Below are 22,048 nucleotides of genomic sequence, written 5' to 3' on the forward strand. Positions count from 1 at the left end.
TCAGGGGACTTATTGAAAGAAAAGACCGGGGAAACGTTAGGCCAGGATATGGATGTTTCAGTGTAAAGACCGCTGGGGAAGGGAAAGGAGAAGGTAGAGCACAGGAAAAGCTACTGGGGCAAACATAGGGACCAAACCCAGTGTGTTGAGGGAATTCATAGAATATCAGGGTTGGAAGGGACCTCTGGAAGTCATCTAGTCCAACCCCCTGCTCAAAGCAGGACCAAACCCCAATTTTTGCCCCATCCCTAAATAGCCCCCTCAAGGATTGAACTCACAACCTTGGATTTAGCAGGCCAATGCTCAAACCACTTAGCTAGCCCTCCCCCTGTAATTGTTCAGTTGTGTATTCTGATCAGATCCAGCAGAAGCTGGGGAAACAAACCACCGCAGGATCATTCACAAGCCACACCTGAGGGGACTGTTGCAGAAGTCGCTCGGCACAGTGTGATATTTTAGACCAATAACTAAAGTATGAATTGTCTCGCAGGATATGATGCACAGGGGACAAGATGGTATCTGGGAGCTGAGCTGAATTTGTTGTGAGTCTTGACTTCAGTAAGCTTTGGATCAGTCCCTCACTAAGTTGCTGTGTTCCTCCTGACCAGTACTATGTGGGAATAGTACAAGGTGATAGGTTGTTGCAGCTGATGTGGAAACCTTCAGCTGTGCTCCGTTAATGATGGTTGTCTGGAGGAAAAGGTCCACAGAAGAGCAGTTTGAGAACTACTTCTGAGCAGCAGTTCTGCTCTTGCTCTGTTGTTGCCTCTTCTTGTGTGTAATTAGGGTCAAGCTCCAGTGCACAACCGTGTCTCCTGCTGAGCCTTCCACGCACACACAGGTTTGTGAGACTTGTCAATTGCAATTAATGAAAACTAGTAGCATTGGACATGATCAGAGGTGCTCAAATGCTATAGTAAAAAGAACAGGAGTACTTGTGGCACCTTAGAGACTAACAAATTTTTATTAGAGCATAAGCTTTCGTGGATTACAGCTGTAGTGATAGTGGCTAAGGAAATGCCTATACATAAAATACACTAATACATGAGGAGTAGATGTTGTTTTGTTCTCTTTTCTGTATTTGAATCAGAAATGAGTCTGGAGGCAAAGGCTCCCAGAATTAAGGGATGATCTAAACTGGAATTGGGGTTGTGGCCCATGCCTAATTTGAATAATATTAATTACCTCCCATGTTATTTATTCTTTAGACAGACATGTTTTTATAGAGAGCGGAAGAGCACTAGGGGCCTGATCCTGTGCTAATTGTGCTGGCAAACACAGAAACTCCTGTTGGCGTTAATGTGAGTTTTGCCTCTGAAAAGACTGAAGTATTCCATAATGATGGAAGACCTGGATTTGGGTCCAAACTTTTGCACATAGCTCTTATCTTTATAATGAACTGAAGTAAACACTAAGGTGGAATCCTAACTCCATTGAAGTCAATGAGAGTTTTGCTATTGACTTTAACAGAGCAAGGATTTCACCCCCAGGTACAAACATACCAAACTTTGGTGTGCTTGAAATTCAAATTTGGAGGCTAATTTTACAGCATAAGGCTGTCTCTAATACTTATTAGATCCCACTCCTCTTCCCATTGATGTGAGTTTTGCTATTGATTTCAATGGAGCAGGATTGTTCCCTTAGTGACACAGTGCTTCAAGGTGCTGTATTTTAGAAATGGAATGACTTTAATTTATATTATCACAGGTAATTGTAGAGAGCAGACTGTGTTTTATTTATACTGGGAATGCGCTCAATATTCCCAGCCTTGGAAGGAAGAGACCTTTGTAATGTTTACCTGATGCTTCTGTGTATGACTTTAAGGCAGGGGTTTGGTCCTAATTAATTGAATAAGTACTTTAATCCCTGGCCTGAGGGTTTCCCATAGAGTATTAGCTGTATTAAGAAGGAAATGGATTGTAATCCCTTTAATCTAAGCACAGGAGAACATGATCCTTTCACATTTCTGGGAAGAATTTCCTTCCTGGGTGTAACATCTACTCTAATGGTAACTTACATAAAGTATGAATGGAGACCAGGCAGTCCTAATTGTACCTAATTTTAGTGCTGGCCTATTAGAAGTGCATGACTCCGTTTATGCTGGAGTATTAGCAGCGTGTTACAAAAGTGCACATATTAAACTGCAATTATATTATTATTTATATTTCTGTGGTGCCTAGGAACTCCAGTCATGGACCAGGACCCTATTGTGCTAGGTGCTGCATAGAGAACAAAAAGTCCCTGCCATCAGGTTATAGCCAGAAAAGTTTCTTCCTACAAATGGCCTGGCAGGGGTCTATACTGACAATGGTGCAGTGACCAAGACAAACAGATGTTTTTTCTCCTGGCTGGTTCTGCAAACTTAGCCCAGGACCAGAAAGTCAATCTCGCGTCTTTCCAGCTCATGTGCCAATAATAAAGGTCCTGGAAGTCAGAAGACACTTTTCTTGAGGGGAGTTAGAGCTGGTTGAGTTTGTTTGTTTGTGGGGTTTTTGTTGTTGTTTGTTTTGTTTTTTTTATAAGTGTTGACTTTTTGGTGACTATTTTTTAGAAAATTCTAATTTCAGTGAAGCTGCTTTGCTTCCTAATCCCACCTGCAACATTATTAATTTTTTAGGAATTTTTAAATACTTTTAGAAAACATGTTGAAATTTCAAAAAATCAGTAAAAAAAAATCTTTGCAAAACTTTGATTTTTTTTTTTTTAAACCACCTCTATTTGGAATAAGAGAGAATATATTCCAACTCACTCTCCCCTCTGTATAACATCGACAGGAATAAAATAACGTTTTTGGATAACTCTAATGGTACATAGCCTATGCGGGCCCTTTGCCTAGGGGTTCACTCATAGAGAATAAAAAAACCAGCCCCTGCCCAAAGAAGCTTATGCTCTAAGGGCCCCATACGGCCCTATCCTTGGTGGTCATACCTGTGGAAGCAGCAGGGGTTTAGTCTGCCCCACCCTCCCATGGGCGGATCTTGGGCATTCCACTAACAACAAGGAGTTTCAGACGTTAGAGCTTTAGTGCAGAACCACAAGCCAGGCCCCCTAGGTAGCTACAAAAACTAGCCACCTAACATAATATTTGAAACTCTCTGTAATGAGCAGCCTCTTCTGTCTTTTCCATACATTTGATATGGAGCGCACCTGTGTCTTTGTTCTTCAGGCAGATTACTAAATTTGAGCAGTTCAGTGCAGGGTCATAGAAAACCCCACCACAAAACCTGGCTGTTTTAGGAGCATTTAAACATGAGCTGGTCTCACAAGGAATATATACACCGAATACTGTGCTCATGAAATCAACTGACTTCCTCGAGCTGCCTAGAACCCCCACTGGAGCTAAGATGGTGGGAGGAGTGGTTTTAAAACAAGTGATATATACTGGCTCCAAGTGTGATGTCTTGACCTGTGATGCGACGTTTAGATCCACTCTCTTCTCCATCCTGGACTTCGCTGTTCTTCTACTGCTCTAGTCATTCTACTGAGCCGCAGTCCTGTCTAATACCTCACACCTGCTTCCTCCACTTCTCTTTCTGACCTGCCCTGTTGGAATCTATGGAGACAATCCAGAGAACATGCAACTCTGCTACAAATAGGTTAGGAGGACTTGTGGCACCTTAGAGACTGACAAATTTATTTGAGCATAAGCTTTCGTGAGCTACAGCTCGTTCTCTACATATATAAATCTCCCCACTGTATTTTCCACTGAATGCATCTGATGAAGTGAGCTGTAGCTCACGAAAGCTTATGCTCAAATAAATTGGTTAGTTTCTAAGGTGCCACAAGTCCTCCTTTTCTTTTTTGTGAATACAGACTAACACGGCTGCTACTCTGAAACCTACAAATAGGTTGTCTTCTTCTTTAGTTCTGCCATCTTTCTCACCAAACAGCTCTTTTGCCCTTCTCTCGTACAGTCCCATGCTAATAGTCCATCACCACACCATCTGTTGTATTAACTTGGATGCATGGGCCCAAAGAGTTAAAGCTCTTTACATGAGCCTGAAAGTGTCCAACATTTAACAGTTTTAAACAAGGTGTGGGATTTGGTATACAGAGATCTCAGCCTGCTTAGTACCATGGCAAACACGCTATTAAACATCCTTTAAATTTTTTATTGCAGATACAGAAAAAGAAGGAAACATAGTAAAAAGCATTTGAAAGGCAAGGTGTTAAATAAGGCTTTTATTTTAACAACGTCCCTTGTTCCCTTTCTCTTTAGCTGGAGAGAGTTTTTAGAGGAAAAATCCCCTTGTTTGACAGTCTTTTAGACTGTCACATAATTGTTTTGGTTTTTTGGGGGAGGGGGGGTGGAGGGATGGGAGAAAAAGGTTAGTTGAGATGGGCTGAAGCTGTCATTGTTGCTGTCAAAATTGGATCCCGTTTTATTTTTTAAGACAAAACAAGAAAAATCCACAAAGGGGAAAGGAGAACAACAAAGATAGAAAATGCAGCTTCTGTCTTTCGTGTCGACTTTCAATTGCAACCTCACTGCTGGAGCAACACAGACACGGCACATGGTTTTATTAGCTGCTCTGAGACTTGGCAAACTTGAACCAGCAATGGGCTGTTTAGGAAACTATCTTTAGCTCCCACTTTAGTCACAGGCTCACAGCATTATGGGAAAATATATTTTCTTGGCTGGCCAAGTCAGACTCTTATTAAACAGCAGGGTGAGAGAGAGAGGAAAGAGAAGAAATAAGGTAGGGAAGGAAAAGGACACATGGAGGAATAGGGTGGGAGACAGTCTTCCATCCCAGGTGGTTTTTGGGATTAGTCAAAGCCAGAGGACGTGATGATGTCATCTGTGTCCCTCTCTTGGCCTGCTCTGGTCACAGAATCTCTCAGTATCAGGATGATCAAGGTCCAATGATGTCACGGTGGATCCCAGAGTCCCAGGAGGAGATGAAGTTCCTTTCCCTTCTTTCAGTCAGCAGTTGTTGCACTCACACTTCACTAATTTTCTCTCCCAAATCTTTTCTTTTAAGGACCCCAAAAGGGAGAGATGGATGGAGTAGTCTGTCCTCTCATTACTGTGTCCACCAATTAGTCCTAATTTCCAACACACCAATTTTGGTTCATTAATTTCTGGTCCCACACTTGTTTTGTTCACCAGATAGGACTTTAACACAGTCCTTGGGTTATATCAGGAGGCCTCTTTGTTTGAACAAATTCAATCTTTTTGTCTCCCTTTTCCCACTGGCGTTTATTGTTCTACGTAATTGGAACATTTCATAAACTTTCATCGGCTTTTCCACACTTTAGCTCACACCTGGAGTAAATTTGTAGGCCCATTTATTATAACCCATCCTGGACTCCTCCTCCAGCCCTCTCTCCCTGGTGCAAGCCTATGTCATGTGCTCCGGGCCTGGCATAATGCATGAGACTCGCTGTTGCCCACTCCCACCCTGCCCTGGGCCTCACTGACCTCTTCCAGGAGCTGATTGACAAGATCCGGTACGAGATTCCTCCAGTCTGTCCCCTTCCTCTCCCCTGTGCTCTTCCCCCTCCCGTACCCTGTCCTCCTCTACTCTAGATACTGACTGTGAGGCATCTCTCATACTCTCACTCCAACCCTTCCACCTGTCCACATCACTCTGTGTCTTCCTGAAGATTGTTCCCCTCACTTTGATCCTGTTTTCATCCGCTCTTCTCCCTCTGCCTCCCTCTCCTCACTGCTCAAGCACTTTCCCTCTCTTCAAAACCCAGCCCACAGCTCCAGCCACCACCCCATCTCCCTTCTCTCTGAGCTCCTTGAATGGGCTGTTTACAAAGGCTGCCTTGACTTGCCTTGTGGATCCCCTCCAACCTGGCTTCTGTCCCCCGTGCTCCACTGAGTGAGGAGACAATGGGAGGTATTGAGGGTGACAGGCAGTGACAAGGTGTGGGCTGAAGGGCAGTGGAAGGTACTGGGGTGGGGGCAGTGAGGGGATATGGGGAGGGGTCAGTGGGTATATTGGTGTCAGGGTAGTGAGGGGATATAGGGAAGGGGCGAGGGGGGTATGGGGAGGAGGCAGTGGGGGTAGTGAAGGTGACGGTAGTGAGGAGGTATGGGGTGAAGGGCAGTGGGGTATTGGGGGTGGGGGCAGTGGGAGGAATGAGAGGGGAATGGGGAGGGGGCAGAGAGGGTTATTGGGGTGGGGGTACGGGGAGAGGGACAGTGGATTATTGAGGGTTGGGGGCACTGAGGGGGCTATGGGCTGAAGGGAAGTGGAGGTATTGTGGGTGGGGGCAGTGAGGGGTGGTATGGGCTGAAGGACAGTAGGGGTATTGAGGTGGGGGCAGTGAGGCACCCCCAATGGGGTGAAGGGCAGTGAGGGGGTATGGGGTGGGGGGCAGTGGGGTATTGGGGGGGGTGGGGGCGCCGAGGGGGGGTATGGGGTGAAGGGCAGTGGAGATATTTGGGCATGGTGATATTGGGTGTGAAGAACAGTTGTGGGAATGTTGGGCAGATGTGTCACCTCTCCACACCATGTATATCGCTTGGCAGGGTTGGAAGGGATCAGGACTGCAGGCTTCCCAGCAGCAGACATGCCCATTGCATGGTGGGGTGTCCAAGGGGGCATGTGGGTCTGGACCCCACCCCCATCTCCCTGCAGTAGGCCCCCTCTGCCCCCAGGTTCTGGAGCCAGGCACCTCACAAAGGGCGGAATGTTCTCCTGCCTGCCCTGGGAACACTCCAGCCCCACACCGACCGCCCAGCCCAGCCAGGCAGCACCCTGGGGCCAGAACCACCCAGCCACTTCTCCCACCCGCAGACCTAGTCTCACAGGTACCAGAGTGAGGGGATCATAGCGGGATGCCAAGGCATACACACACCACACCTGCCTGCCCCAGTCCCACCTCCGGTGGCCAGTGGCCACCTTTGGCGCACAGTGGCCCGTCTGTGTCACCACAGAGCTTTGGGCTGTTCTTGACATGCCATGTGAAGGATCCTCTCTGCTGTGCCGCAGGGCACTGTTGTATCCTGCCTGCTGCCATCCCATGGGGTGCAGAGCGCTACGCTTGCTTGGGTCATTCAGTGGGAGGGAGTGGATGCGGGCTGGCACAGCTGAGGGCTTAATCTGGTATATTAGTACAGTTGCCCTCAAAAGACTGAGAAGTCTCCTCCCCCCGATGGAACTAATGGGCGAATGGCCCTATATGCTCAATGCCAAGCAGCCCCTAGGATCAGGCCCGCAATCCTGCCCCACTTACTCACCAGGAGCAACAGCCCCACTGAAGACCATGGGAGCCCTTGATCCAGAGTAGGGTAAGCAGGAGTGGTTGGTTTGTTGTTTTACTAACCCATCGCTCTCTTCCCTCATTCCAGGCTCTTGGTGCACCATGGTGGATGTGATACGGAAAATATCCATTTCCAAGGTGACGCCCATACTGGGATCTCTTTCTCATTGGCATTTGCCCACTGCATGATGGTGAAAGTGAATCATGAGCTCCTTTTGTTTGTCAAACTGAGAAAAAACGTGCATCTAAGGACAGCAAGATTCCTAGTTTTCTTTCATGTCTAAATCAGTCCTCTGTAAGGCAGTCAGGGAAATAGGTGAACTCTTGGGACAAGCGAATGGGACGTATAAAATATATTCTTACCCATAAAATATATTCTACACCCATAAAAAAAAAAATATATATATATATGCTTCTACCACAAGCAATGTTTTGTATGATCCGATGTGTGGATATAGTTCCTGGCTTCTTTTAATGGAATGGTTAAGGAAAAACAAAACGGTTTGAAATAGTTAAGCTTTACCTTTTTGTTTTTAAAATGTAGTTGAATAATTAAAAGCACTTAAGCATGTGCTTAACTCCCACTGACTTCAAAGAGCCTTTAGCACATGCTTACATTTAAGTACATTTTAAGTACTTTCATGAATCAGGATACACACATGCATAATTTTAAGCACACTGAAGTGTGTGCTTTGCTGAGTGGGGCTGGATTTCAGCATGTGCCTGAGTGCATTGCATAATCTGGGCCTATATTAACATTGGATCTGAACAAACTGACCTTATTCACACAAAATAAGGAGCCTCTTGGCTCCCACAGGAAGTTAGCATGAGTAATGTCTGCAGGAGCTGGCCACAGCGGTTGAATGACAAAGCAATGGGAACATGACGATCTATCTGAACTGAGATCCAAATTGCTTGACAATGGTAATTTTAAATGGAAGATCACCTTTTATTTTGCTAATGAAAAACTGTCATTACAAAATAGGACATAGGCATCCATGGAAGGTAATTCCTGAGTCATCAAGTCCAGTCCCTGGTTATTGCAGGCCACCCCGTCACATAATCCTGGAAAACGGCCATACAAAATCTAGCATCTTGTCAAGAACAGGGCTGATCTGGGGCCAACAGCGGCTTTCTTCTGCAGCAGAATGTGTCACTCCCACCGGCTTCGGTGTCTAGGAGCAGCCACTTTTCCAACTGGATATTGATCTCATGTTTAGATCCATCTTAATCAGTCACCCTACACTGGTCAAACCCCATGTGAATGATGTTTTAAGTACATCCCAGATCCTCAGCTGGTGTAAATTGGCGTAGCTCCACTGAAATCAATAGGACTGCCGGCTGAAGATCTGCCCATAGAGTGAAATTCAGAGGCTGATGAACCATTTGCATTATATCTTGAAGGCGTAAGTGGGACCTTGTGGTGCATGGGCCTGGTACTGACCCTTTGCACCAGGGTGAATTTCTTCCCTACTCAGAACACGTTTGACATGATAATGAGGAAGCTGTTCAAAAGAAACCCCCAGAATTAGAATGGAAGAGGCCCCATTGCCAATGGCCTGATGTACACTGCTCCACAACAAGGCTGGCACAGAGGCTCTGGGACTGTCCAGCTATCCCAAGAATATTCCCAGCATCAAGAGCTGCAATCTTACATGGGCTGAACACACAGCAACCCAGGGAGACACAGACGGGGCCCAGAAGAGGAGCTGTGCTCTTATGTGGTTGTCTGAAATTGGGTTTGATAAAGCATTTAGCAGCTTTTGTGTAATGACAGCTGATCCTTTCCAAAGCTCTTCCCCCTCCACGTAATTCAGCTGTGTGAGCGGGTGATGTGATGCTATACTCTTGGAGTGAGTAACAGATTGTGTTTTCTTCTCTCTGTTCAGCCACCTGCATCTTTGGACATGTACAAGAGCTCGTACATGATGGACTACAGACCGTACAATGACCACAAACCACCCATTGAGAATCATACACAGGTACACCAGGTTTTTCCTTGTTTAGTTCATCAATCCTCCATGACCTACAGAGGCCACTTGGCAGCACAGCTTGGCTTATATCCAGGCATCACATTGTCAGCTACAGTCCGTGAGCACAAAGTAGGGTAACTCACACTCACACAGTGTGGCTCTGTTCCCCTCTAGTGGCTGGACCTGTGTAGAGAAGTTTGTGAGTTGGCTACTGACTTTGAGCTAACAGGTGGGCCTTCTAGTAAAGGCAAATAGAGTGAGATTAATGCTTTTAGATACAGAGGTCTCGCATTCCTGCTGCCGCTGATCTATCAAGGGGTGTCCTGAAACAATAGGAATTGTCCCCTCACAACTGGCCATACGGGGGAATTGAGACATGCCAAAGGGATCATTTAAGAGCACTGATCCCATGTTCGTTCACTGTGCTTCTAAATCCCCCCTATATGGTCAGTTACCAGGGGGCGGTCATACATAAACCCCCTAATCAGTACACTCCAGTTTCTTACTGAGTTATGGCGTGTGACTAGCCCAATGGGTATAAACGGGTGAGTCAGTGTAACAATGCTGGTTCTGGCGGGACCCAACTGAGAGTGCCAATTCAGGACAAATTGCTTGAAGCAGGGCAGTTACAGTCTAAGGCTGGGGTTTTTCCACCTCTAAGGCAAACCAGACCAGCCAGACAGATAGGACTTTGGTTTTACCCCACTGGCTAACCACAAGTCACACAAGCAATTCCCTTAGACGCTCCAGTCTGACACCCAGTGACTGACACCCAGTGTTAACCTGGCTGGCACGACAGCATTTGAGAGCAAAAGCTTATGCCCTAGCCACCAATGCTTTCTCACAGTCTAAAGCAGCCTGAAACCAAAGGTTCACATTAGGTTCCACACTCCGCTCCTCTTCTCCCTTCCCCCTTCTGCTTTTCCCCCCTCAGTGCCAACTTCTATCCTTCTGCCCTCTGGGAACCAGGTACCATCTTCGCGGCCGGTTCGGCTCATTAACATTCCCGACACTAAACTCTGGCTGTTCTCTTCGGCTGGCTACTGGTTTTGCAGGAAGCCCAAGCCTCAGGTGGCTGTTCCCCGTCCAAGCTCCCGGCTTTAACCCTCTGCTTGCCAGGGCGCATCCACCCCACAGCTCAGACGGAGAGAGAAGTGTTGTCTTCTGTGTCACCGACCAATACTTCAGTTTTTATTCTCTAAAGAGCCTTGGAAGGCCATGTGCTCTGTCTGGATGTCCTGACGTGTGAGTGGGCTTCTTTGGGTGATTAGAATGGGGGAAATGTCTGAGCACCAGGGAACTTCACTGGGCTACAGCTAGTGTTCCCTCTAATGTTTTACGTCCATGTGCAGAATGAATTTTGTTATGTGCACCAACATGGAGGTGATGTGTGGTGGGGGTGGGGCCAAGGGGATTGGGTGCAGGAGGGGGCTGAGCACTAGGGCAAAAGATTGGGGTGGGGGGGTGAGGGCTCTGGCTGGGGGTGTGGGCTCTGAGGTGGGGCTAGGAATCAGGGGTTCGGGGTGCGGGAGGTGGTTCGGGGCTGGTGCAGGGGGTGAGGGCTCCAGCTAGGGGTGAAGGCTCTGGGGTGGGGCTGGGGATGAGAGGTTCAGGGTGCGGGAGGGGACAGAGGGTTGGATGTACGGGGGTGAAGGCTCCGGATGGGGGTGTGGGCTCTCTGGTGGGGCCAGAGTTGAGGGCTTTGGCATGTAGGCTGCCCTGGGGCTGCGGCGGGGAGCGAGGACTCCCTCCAGCCCTCTCTCTTGCAGCAGCTCGGGGCTGGGGGAGAGGTGCCTCTCCATGGCCGGGGCAGCTCTGGGCTGTGCCAGGCCTGGGGAGGGGCGCCTCTCCCCAGACTGTGGCAGCTCGGGCTGGGCTGGGCTGGGGAAGGGTGCCTCTCTTATCTCTGCATTAAGTCCAAAGGCTGAGACGAGAGAGAGAGAGTTGCCCAGTTTAATTCTATTTCCTTTCCATTTCAAAGAACTCCAGAGAAATTCATCTTCTGGTATGAGGTACTAAAGGTTTTTGAAAGAAGGGATTTACCAGGTCGTTTTCCTTGATGGAATGCGAAGTTTAAATGAGCCACAATCCATGTTGCGTGTGGAGAAGTCAGGGAATTCCTTAGCCACAGAGGAATGGTTCCAAACAAATATGGGAGGTTGTGGTTTTGGAAAAGTAAACACGCCAATTATGTCCACATCAAACTAGACAGAGGACAGACAGATACTTAGGTATCTGGTTACCTTTTATTCACTACTCAGAGTACATTAACCTGCAATCAAACCAGCACACCTGTCCAATTATTTTGGATATTAACATTTGATAGACATGCCCGGCTCTGCTAAATATATGTATGTAGAGATGTCACCTGCTTTAATAAAACCACTCGATATGACATGTGTTGTAATGATACTCACTCTATAATATGGTAACACACTGTTGAACAGGAAGATCTGATGACTGTATTTTTGTGCAATGTCTCTTTACACAAAAGAGAACAGTTGTAACGCTTGTTTCGTTTCTGTTATTTACATGGCAAGGATTTGTAAACTTGTTGAAACTTCCTAAATAAATGAATAGTTAAAAACAAAAACAAAACAACTTCCAGTGATGGGGATTCCAGAACTTCCTTTGGAAGCCTGTTCCAGACCTTAATTTTCTTATAGTTAGAAAGTTTTTCCTAATATCTAACCTAAATCTTCCTAGCTGCAGATTATACCCATTACTTTTTGTCCTATTTCAGTGAACATAGAGAACAGTTGATCACTGACCTCTCTATAATAGGCCCTAACACAGGGGTGGGCAAACTTTTTGGTCCGAGGGCCACACTGGGGCAGCAAAACTGTATGGAGGGTAGGGTAGGGAAGGCTGTGCCTCCCCAAAGAGCCTGGCTCCCTCCTCCTATCCGACCCCTCCCACTTCCTGCCCCTGGACTGCCCCCCTCAGAATTCCTGACCCATCCAACCCCCCATGCTCCTTGTCCCCTGACTGCCTCCCCCCCAGGACCCCACCCCCTATCCACCCCCCCTGCCCCCCGACAGGTCCCCTGGGACTCCCACGCCTATCCAACCCACCCTGTTCCCTGTCCCCTGACGGTCCCTCCAGAATCCCTGACCCATCCAACCCCCCCTGCTCCTTGTCCCCTGATCTCTTCCTCCCAGGACCCCCCCATCCCGTGACCGTTGCCCCGCTCCCTGACTGCCCCAACCCCTATCCACCCCCCCTTCCCCTTGACAGGCCCTCCCGTGCTTATCCAACCCTCTCTGTCCCTGAACGCCCCCCTCTCTCCCTCCAGAACCTCCTCCCCATCTCACTGCCCCCTGACAGGCCCCCCTGGGACTCCCACACCTATCCAACTACCCCCTGCTCCCTGTCCCCTGACTGCCCCCGGGACCCCTGGCCTCCTTACCATGCTGCTCAGAGCAGCATGTCTGGCAGCTGTGCCGCCTGGCCGGAGCCTGCCACGCTGCCCTGCAGGAGCGCGCAGCCCCGCCGCACAGAGCACTGCCCGCACAGCGGTGTGGCTGTGGGGGAGGGAGCTAGCCTCCCCAGCAGGGAGCTCCAGGGCCAGGCAGGACGGTCCTGCGGACCAGATGTGGCCCACGGGCCGTAGTTTGCCCACCGCTGCCCTAACATATTTGAAGACTATCATCAGGTTCCTCCTCGCCCTGCAGTCTTCTTTTCTCCAGACAAAACATACCCTGTTTCTTTTTAACCTTTCCTCATATGTCAGATTTTCTAAACCTTTTTTAAATCTTTGTTGCTGTCCTCTGGAGTCTCTCCAATTTGTCCATATCTTTCTTAAAGCGTGGTGCCCAGGATGGGATAGAGTACGCCAGCTGAGGCTTCACCCATGTGGAGTAGAGCAGGACAGTTACCTCCTGTGTTTCACATACACTTTCATTAATATACCCTAGAATGTTGTTAGATTTTTTTCATAACTGCATCACATTGTTGACTTTTATATTCAGTTTGGGATCCACTGTAACCCCTAGATCCTTTTCATTAGTACTCCTGCCTAGACTGTTATACCCCATTTTGTAGTTTTTCATTTGATTTTTTCCTTCCTAAGTGTAGTCCTTTGCAATGGTCTTTATTGACGTTCATCTTGTTGACTGCTGGTCTTAGCTTCTGGAAAATCACCTGGGTGTGATTCAACTTACTCCTTCCCCTTCCACTGTCCACCCTTAGGCTTTTTATAAAATTACTAGCATATACATTCTTTTTGCTCCTCTTCATTGGTTACTTCGCCATTTTAGAGTGGAACCCAGGCTATTGCAGCAGTATGTAGCATTGTTCTGAAGTGGGAATGCTTCAGATTCCAATATGTTCTCTAAGACTGTTCCCGTATTACGGAAAGATTAGTCAATAACAGGCACATTGGCTTTTTAGGCTGTTATTCTTGCTGTCCATCAGCCATGATTCCAGGCATCATGGCTCTGTTTCAGCTTTTCTTGAAGGTATTATCCATGCTGTCAGTAAGCAGCAAGCTGGGTATCCCCCTTTGCTGGCTTGGCTAAAGCTTTTGATGCTGTGAATTATTATTCTATTTTATCTGACAGGTTGCTGTTTGCTCAGAGTCTGATGAACTGGGTTCCAGGGCTCTCTGCAGCAACGTAAGGAAGGCGGGCTGGTTTTATTTCTCAACATCATGCTGTTATTGATGAAGTCCAATTAGGTCTGTTGTGGGTCCAGTCTTGGATCCTGCTCCTGGATCAGAGGACAGACCCCAAGGTCCCCGTGGAAACCTGTTAGAGTCACACAAAATAACGCCCCACAACCATAGCAAAAATAGCAATGAAAATGGCAGAAAGACGAGGAGGAGGCTGATCTGTGACTTTCCGTACATTTTTAATATTGTATGTTTCATAGATTCATGTAGTAGTCTGATCTCCTACATTGCAAACAAGCCATGGAATTTCACCCCCCTCTATTGAGCCCAGTAACTTGTGTTTGACTAAAATATATTTTCGAATGCTACAGTTCTCCCAATGGCTCTGGTTTAACAAAGTATCTTATTACAGGTAATCTTATAGCTACTTTTAATATATTTGGAGACACTGATCCCAAAGGGTTCTATACTTTGCAGTAGGCAGGTAACCTCACATTTGGAAGTCACTGAACCATCTTTCCAATGTACCCACCTCACCTCCATTCACCTGTGACTTGTTTCTGCAGATGATTAAGTTAGCAGAAGCCCAGCTAAAGGCCAAAGAGTTGGCACGGCCTTCCAAGTCCCAGCTTCCAATGATGTATAAGGAAGATCCCATCAGCCAGAGAAAAGAAACTGCAGAAGGACCACGCACTCAAGCAGCTGTTCGCTCTGATGGCAAATTGGAGATGGGTCACACAGACTGCTCATTTGGTCCTGAATCGTTCCAAGAGGTCCAGGAAGAGCAGAGGAAGTATTTTAATACAGTCCTTCCAAATGCTGAATGCTACCTCTCTAAATGTTATCCCCATCCTGAGCAAACTGCAGCCCACGAGGACAAAATGGAGAGAACACAAATGCCCACCATGCCAGAAAGAGAGGCTTCTTCTCCTTCACCATTTTATCCCCAGCCTCCTGTAACAACTGAGCAAGGTCCAGGAAAAGATGGTAATTCTCATTGTACTTCAGCTGAGGGTTGTTTAAGAATGCAGATCTGAATTAGGTGGCTGAATAGCTGGATCTATCGAAGGAACTTGGGTGGCCCCCATTACCATAGTGTTTGAGCACCTCACAATCTTTAACATATTTCTCCTCACCACACCTCTGTGAGCTAGGGCAGTGCTGTTAGCCCCATTTTACAGATGGGGAACTGAGCCACAGAGAGACTAAGCCCAGATCCACAAAGGTATTTAGACTCCTAATGTCCATGGAAATCAATGGAAGTTAGGAGTCTAAATACCTTTGTGGCTCTGAGCCTAAGTGACTTGCCCAACGTCAGGCAGGAAGTGACCGTTAACCACAGAACCATCCCTTCTTTCAGCAGTCTGACGTGCTGGGGTGCCTCACAAACAGTAGACAGCATCATTTCACAAAGACGTTAATATCCACTTGCTTAACATCATCATTCATCTCCCTCCTTCCCTCCACTCATGAAATAAACTGTGATCCTGATCCCAGCCGGTATAACTCAGCGAAGCTCTACTGAAGTCACTGGGGCTACGCCAATTGATACCGGCTGAGGATCTGCCCCAGCATCTTTATCAGGATGGAAGCCAAGAGAGTAATTTAAAAATGATGGTGACTTTCCTTATATCACAATGTGTGTTCTCCTCCTCCTAGATCAGGAAGGGCCAGAGTTTTCCAAGCGAAGACAAAGTCAGACCTGGGACAGCTATCAGCAATTTATCCTGGAGACGTGCAGAGCAAGGCAAACAAAAGCTCAGCAGAACAGGAGCATGGTCTTGGGGTCTTCTGTGTTTGGGAAAGGTTGGTTGATTTAGCTGCATGGCAACAGTCTAACCGTGAGGTGTCCTTACAGTGGAGCGGCTGGCCCAGCTTTGGGTTTTGGTGTTAAAGCCAATGAAAAGATACTAGGGCGAAGAATGGGAATTGAATAAACAGGGTGAGAACATTAGATACATTTCAGGGCAGAGTGGAAGGGGGCTCTCATTTGGCACCCACAATTCAAGTGCAGGTGCATGTCAGAAGGGCAAGTGCTCAGATTTGCACCCACAATTAATTTTTGTGGGTGCAACATTTTGCAAGTGCAAATTTCACTCATGCCAAAGGAGGTTGGAGGCCAGTCCCTTGAAAATTTGCTTTTGCCAGTTTCTACAGAACTCTGTGATTGGCCACATCCACATAGATCCCATGGTCCATCTGCTTAACCACACGTGGAATCTTACGTGAGATCTCTGGCTGAAAATATACGTCTCTACTTACCTCAGACAATGGGGAATGTCTGTTAGTTGTCAGTAGCATTAAGGTAAATGGGCCTAATCCAGAGCCCAATGAAGTCAATTTTCCATTGACATTGCTGGAGTTAGGATTGGGCTCCATGTCCTCTTTTGGAGCCAGCTGCTGGAGTGCCACATAATCACAAACCCTGATTCTGTCCAGCAGGGGGCAATAGGGCACAAATATTAACCAGTACATTGCGTTCTGACCAACATTGTTCTGCATTTTAAAAAAATGTTTGAAGATTGTAAATGTTTGTTAGTTACAATATGGTTCAGTACCACCCTGAATCATGTTATAGCACAAAAATAATTGCTAAAGCTCTTTACCATTAGTGTTAACTTAGCATTAACCCAGTCATCGTTATTTTAGGGCAGTTTTTCTCAACCTGTTTGGGCTGGTGATCCCCTTTGGACTTAAAAAAACCAAAAACCATGATCCCCCTATTAAGGCTTTAAAAGGTAGGGGGATGAAGCCACCCAAGCCCCACAACCTGTGCAGGCGCTGAAGCCATCTGAGCCCTGCCACCAGGGACTGAGAGCCCAAGCCCGTGACTCCCTTCTAAACCCATCCCGTGACCCCCAGGTTGAGAAACACTGATTTAAGGAATCCCTACAGGATTGAGCAAGAGATGACAGCCAAGAAAGTGGCCATTCCCCTAAACCAGCTCCTTCCAGCCTATAGATCCGGTCTCCTACAGAGAAAGAACAGAAGCACTTCTATTGGGATAGGGATGGTCGGGAGAAAAACCAGTGCAGCAGAGCTGGCAATCCTCACTATCCCCTCCCCTAGCCTAGATCTGCCAGGTATTTGTCCTCTCCGCCTGTTGAGAGGCCACCCTACAGTTCTAATACTGGGACTGAGTCGTTGCTTTTCTTTGTCAGCCTTTGGGCCTCTTATCTGCATCAGCTTACTAACAATATCTGTCCTACATTCCCATGCACATTACTGTGTCACTTATTAGAAGCTCAGAGAGTAGGACAGACTGTACGAGGGCGGGGTGGAGGGGCGGGTGGGAATAATCCTGCATGGGCCTGGAGAGAGTCTGAGTGACCAAAGAGATCTGTTGTACTTCTGCTTTCTTTGACTTTCTAACTCCAATCTCCCAAAATCCATATAAGATCCGGAGGGAATAACTTAAGTCTAAAAAGCTCTGCCGACCCTCTGGAGACATTGCTAAACCTCTTTCCACTGTTGCTGTCTCTGGTTCATCTCCACTGGTGGTAGCAGCAGTGGAAGCCCTAGTGTTGACAAGGTGCTAGTGGCTGCTGATGTTTCCTGCCTTGTGTCTAAGCAGGAATCCACCACAATGTGCTCAGGAAGCCTTGTCTACACTAGGGCTGCCATGAGTGGCAATAGCGGTGGGATAAAAGCCTAATGCAGAGACCCTATAGAGCTAAAAGATATGTCTATGGAGCAGCTGGGAGGTGTGGTTCCCAGCTCAGGCAAGCGTACACCTGCTAGCTCTGCTCAAGCTAGTGCACTAAAAATATCAGCGTGGCTGCAGCCGGAGGCGGGATGGGCTTGCTGACTATGTACCCAGGCTCTCAGATGGGGCTGCACCTGGGCAGCTAGCCAGAGCCGCTGCGTGTGCCACCGTGGCCACCCTGCTATTCAAGCTGACATTTGTACATCCGCTTGAGCCGGGAAATAGGCCTTCCAGTGGCTGTGTACGTGCTGTGAAACTCCTATGGTAGCAGGAGGGGCGGTGTGGACAGACCCTTTAGGTATTTGATCGCGCTGATCTTTTAACAGATGGCAGCAATTCGGATGGGGCAAGCACCTACAACACAGATTACAAATGCTGGTCCGGAGTCCACAACGGACGCTGCAAAGCGCAGAGGAATTTCTCTAAAATTGTCTTGGAAGATGGCCACTTTAACCAGTAAGTGATATTTGGGCATTGGGGCGAGGGGGAGGGGAGAGAGAGAGAGCTTGGGGATCGTTATCTGACGGTTTAGAACCATACAATAAGATGACATGATATTTCTCAGATGTCTCTTTTCTTGCGCATACTAGGCAATGTGTAATAAATAACTGAACAAATACAAATAAAGCACCCCTTCAAGATAAAATAATTTCACAAGGCCTAGTTCAAGGCCTCCCTTTTAAAATGTCATGCAAGGGGATGTTCAACTCCAGTGGGCACAGGCACTGGCTTCCTCCTTTCCCCAGGGGTGCTCAACCCCCATTCTGTCCCATACCCCATCCCCACTCCACCCCGCCCCGCCTCTTCATGCCCAGTTCCACCCCCTCCCCGAGCATGCCCATCCCCACTCCTCCCCCGCCCCATCAGTGCCTCCTGCATTCCGCTGAACAGCTGATCGCAGCAGGTGGGAGGCACTGGGAGGGAGGGGGAGGAGTTGATCCTTGGGGCCATTGGTGGGCAGGAGGCAGTGGGGGGAGGGGAAGGAGCTGGCTGCAGTGGGGTGCTGAGCACCCACTAATTTTTTTTTCTGTGGGTGCTCCAGCCCTGGAGCACCCCTGGAGTTGGCACCTATGCCAGTAGGTTTCCCGCATTGGAGTTTCCTACCAAACATCCCCTCAAGAAAGCAGTTTGGGGCCCTGGAGCTGGCAGCATGTATGACTCCTCTGTACAGGCCAAACAGCCAGGCACAAATGACTCCTGAGAAAATTAGGAGTGGCAGATCATGCCATATCTCACTGGAAGGGTGATTTCCCCCCCACCCCATTAGATTTGCACTGAAGTCTTGACTTTGATCGATGACCTCAGAGTCATGTGACGTCCAGGGATCCTTCCTACTGGAATTAGAAATTCTCATAATGCCTTATCTAAAGCAGGGGATGTTTCCCAGTTACAGCCTTTGGTATAGCAGTAACTCTGCAACTCCTAGTTCAGACAGGCAGAGTCACTGTTTGCACCAGTGGAATGTATCCCAATTTCAAGCAGGTACAAATTGCATTTTTCCTCCTCTGCACCTGGGGTTTGCACCAATGCTCAGGTGGCTGGCCAGCTGCTGCTGAAACTGGGGCAAATCCCCGGTCTAGACAGGGCCTTAGTGCATGGAGTCTAATAGGGTAGAGCTTGGCTTTGATGTTACCTTCTCACCCATTATTCTTGTGCTCCACAGGAGCCCCTGGGTTTCAGAATACAAGGACAGCTACAGTATTTTCTTGCAGAAGCTGAACTGGCCGTCTCACCACGCCATGTCAGCTCTGTGCTCTGCCGTAAAGCCCATCACACATCTGTCCCATGGGCTGGCTTCCCACAAGCCCATTCCAGTGAATACAGTCTTCTGAGCCTTGCCATAAAGGCCGTGGTAGGTGCCAGGTTCACCCACAACGTTCTCACTAGAGCCAAGTCACATTTTGACATTGTCATGAGAAATGGACAATTTTTTTTTTTTTTAAATAATCCCAAACTTGAGACATTTTTTGATAGGGTCCCCCCCCTAACTAATTGGGACTGATAATGAAGTCATCCATGCAGAGCCAAGACCTGGTCTCTTAACTCATGCAACTTGTCCCCAGATTTTGGGTTAGGGCTCCTCTTTGATGCACAAAAGGGAAGAGATTAGAGGTGTCTGGCTGTTTTACAAGCAGTTGGAATCCACAGAGATGAGAAAGACCTGCCAGTGGGGTCAAATGTCATCAGGAATAGCTGTTACTGGGGCTTCTGAGCTGTTCTTTGCTTCTCAGGTAACTCTGCTCCAACTCTGTAACTTCTGACCCTGCCTCTTCATTGTGAATGAACGGGGCTTGTGTCTTGAGCGAGGCCTGTATTCAGAAAAGTTCTTAAGCATGTGCTGTAAATCCATCTTCAGTCAGGACCGCATATAAGCACCGGGTCCAAAGCATGTGCTTAAAGCTGAGCACGCCTGTAAACAGCCAGTCCCAAGTCAGGCCCTATAAAATCATGAGATTTTAAAAAATAATAAACTTTTGGTTCTTTTTATTTGTCTTTGGGTTTTTGAGCTTTTTGGATTCACATTTTCAAGCTTTTATCCACAAACTTGTGGACTAAAATCTTCATATATTTTTTTAAAAAGCTGGGATTCCCACATAATCACTTGACTCCAGAAGCTGGGGCTTTAGGAAAGACACCAAATAGCATGTGATTTGTGATAAAACTGCAGAAGCTGGGACCACTGTTTAAATACTGTCCCGATTGGGGTGCTTTTCTCAATCGGGGCCTTAACGTGTAATTTGTCTATAATTTTCTATACTAAGAGCTTTCATCCCAATGTCTAAGGGTCTCGATTTCTTTAGCATGCATCACCCATGCATCTCTTTTTCTGATTGCAGCTCTGGGATCTCTCCAAGATGTCAGCCATGATAATATCTGAGCAAGACTGTAGAGACCTGGAAGATCCTTTGTTCCATATTTACTGTTGTGTTTATAGAATATTTTTGAAGTAATTAACATAGGTCTTTTTTTTTTTTACATACAAATTTTTATTAAAAGAAAACTAGAACTCTGGTTTCATTGTATATGAAGAATTCTCTTGAGTATAGTGCGGTATGTTTAGCTAAAGAAATATTCAGGATGCTTCAATTAGTTGTGTTATAAATAAAATTTGGCAATAAAATTTATTTTCCAACAAGCAGTAGGTGGTGGTAAATTGTGTTGATTTAACCTGCTGTATATTAAATGGCTTGTATTCTCATTCAGTGAAATTTATACCTGTATTCGCTAACAAAAAGCTTTGTTTATTCATAGTTTAGGTTGCTGGGTGGTACCTGGTGTCCTTCCTGAACATTAAGATCAGCTACACTCAAACCTCTGAAAACTAGGAAATACATTGTTAAAACACACGCTACCCTTACAATACAACCTTAACTCTGCCCCCTGCAGCTAGCAATAGCTACCGTAATGATCCAGCAAGGGTGGTGCCAAAGTAAGCAGACATGAACAACGACAAAGAGAATGTGCCAATGTTTGCACTGTACTTGACAGATTTGAATTCCAGAATTGATCTGCATGGTCACTGGAAGGTCTGCTGCTAAGTGCGCAAAATTAGTGATGGATTGTGAAGGCTTCCAAAAATTCTGCTATGATGTCACCGATATTCAAACATGGATAAACAGATTTACTTCCTTTTCTGCATGCACTCCAACTGCACACTGAGGGTGTGTCTACACTACAGCAGCACGGCTACGGTGCTACAGTTGTGCTGTTGTAGTGTAGCACCATAGTGTAGACATTTCCTATACCAAGGCAAGGGGTTTTTCCACCAACGTCGTCAATCCAACTCTCCGAGAGGCACCACCTAAGTTGACAGAAGAATTCTTCTGTTGACCTACCTACATCGAGAGGGTGGGGGCAGATCAGGTTGGAGGGATTAGTTGGACGAGCTGTCACCGCTATGAGGGGAGGTGCACGTTTACTCTGAAACACCAAGTGTGCCTCTTTCAGCGCTGAGTTCTGAAGGCTGCATCGTGAGTGGTGCACAGGGGTCTTCTTCTCATAGGGTTTGGCAGCAGCCTGGTGAAAGAGTTATAGCATGCAGGAATTCTGGGGTAGCTTATGTGGCGTAGGCTCAGTGTTTGAGGATAGGCAGCACCCATTCGCTATGCCTGACCTAAACACAAATTTTGCCTTGGCAAAGAGCAGGACTTCGTCCTGCAGTGCTTACGTGCTCTGTTCTCCAAGTGTTCTGAAGCAGCTATATGGGCAGACTGTTAGTGTGTGTGTGGGGGGGTGATGAATGTGTTGAGGCATTGTGAGGGCACAGTTAAGGGTGCACTGTGGGGGTGGCGTGCACCTTAACTGTGTATCTCCTGGATTTCAGAGGTCTGAGTGTAGCTGAACTTGACATCCTGGAAGAGCACAAGGTATCACTGTGTTAATGAAGTTTTTAGTCAGAGAATTTCCTAGGGTTTTGCAGTTTATTTATAAACTGAAAAAGAGCTGCTGTTTGTAGGAGTGTGTGTTAAGTTAGGGAGGTACAATTATCACCTGGGTTTGCAGATTGGAGTTAGAACAGGTACAGGAGGCTACAGG

At 47.1% G+C, this 22,048-nt stretch overlaps 1 protein-coding gene across 4 annotated transcripts; it reads left to right on the forward strand.

Annotated features, from left to right (window-relative positions):
* The first annotated feature begins 676 nt into the window (after positions 1-676).
* LOC122465644 lies at positions 677-20,662 on the forward strand. Of its 4 annotated transcripts, XM_043545778.1 has the most exons (8): positions 680-841; positions 7,310-7,359; positions 9,111-9,203; positions 14,373-14,793; positions 15,466-15,612; positions 17,839-17,968; positions 19,176-19,364; positions 20,350-20,654. In XM_043545778.1, exons 2-7 carry the CDS (start codon positions 7,324-7,326, stop codon positions 19,342-19,344), a joined length of 996 nt encoding a protein of 331 aa, XP_043401713.1. In that variant the 5' UTR covers positions 680-841; positions 7,310-7,323; the 3' UTR covers positions 19,345-19,364; positions 20,350-20,654. The 4 variants fall into 4 exon arrangements, with proteins under 4 accessions (XP_043401716.1, XP_043401715.1, XP_043401713.1 ...); XM_043545781.1 differs by lacking the exon at positions 19,176-19,364 and having other exon boundaries at positions 677-841; positions 20,350-20,662; XM_043545779.1 differs by lacking the exon at positions 7,310-7,359.
* The last annotated feature ends 1,386 nt before the right edge of the window (positions 20,663-22,048 follow it).

Source organism: Chelonia mydas, chromosome 4 (assembly GCF_015237465.2).
Source record: "Chelonia mydas isolate rCheMyd1 chromosome 4, rCheMyd1.pri.v2, whole genome shotgun sequence".
Lineage (NCBI taxonomy): Eukaryota > Metazoa > Chordata > Testudines > Cheloniidae > Chelonia > Chelonia mydas.

What these genes read in the sequence shown, in the direction of transcription:
- LOC122465644 (XM_043545778.1), top strand. Translation starts at nt 7,324, where the DNA reads ATGGTGGATGTGATACGGAAAATATCCATTTCCAAG. An exon ending in CCATTGAGAATCATACACAG is followed by an intron (nt 9,204 to 14,372) that starts GTACACCAGGTT and finishes TTGTTTCTGCAG; the next exon opens with ATGATTAAGTTAGCAGAAGC. An exon ending in GTCTTCTGTGTTTGGGAAAG is followed by an intron (nt 15,613 to 17,838) that starts GTTGGTTGATTT and finishes ATCTTTTAACAG; the next exon opens with ATGGCAGCAATTCGGATGGG.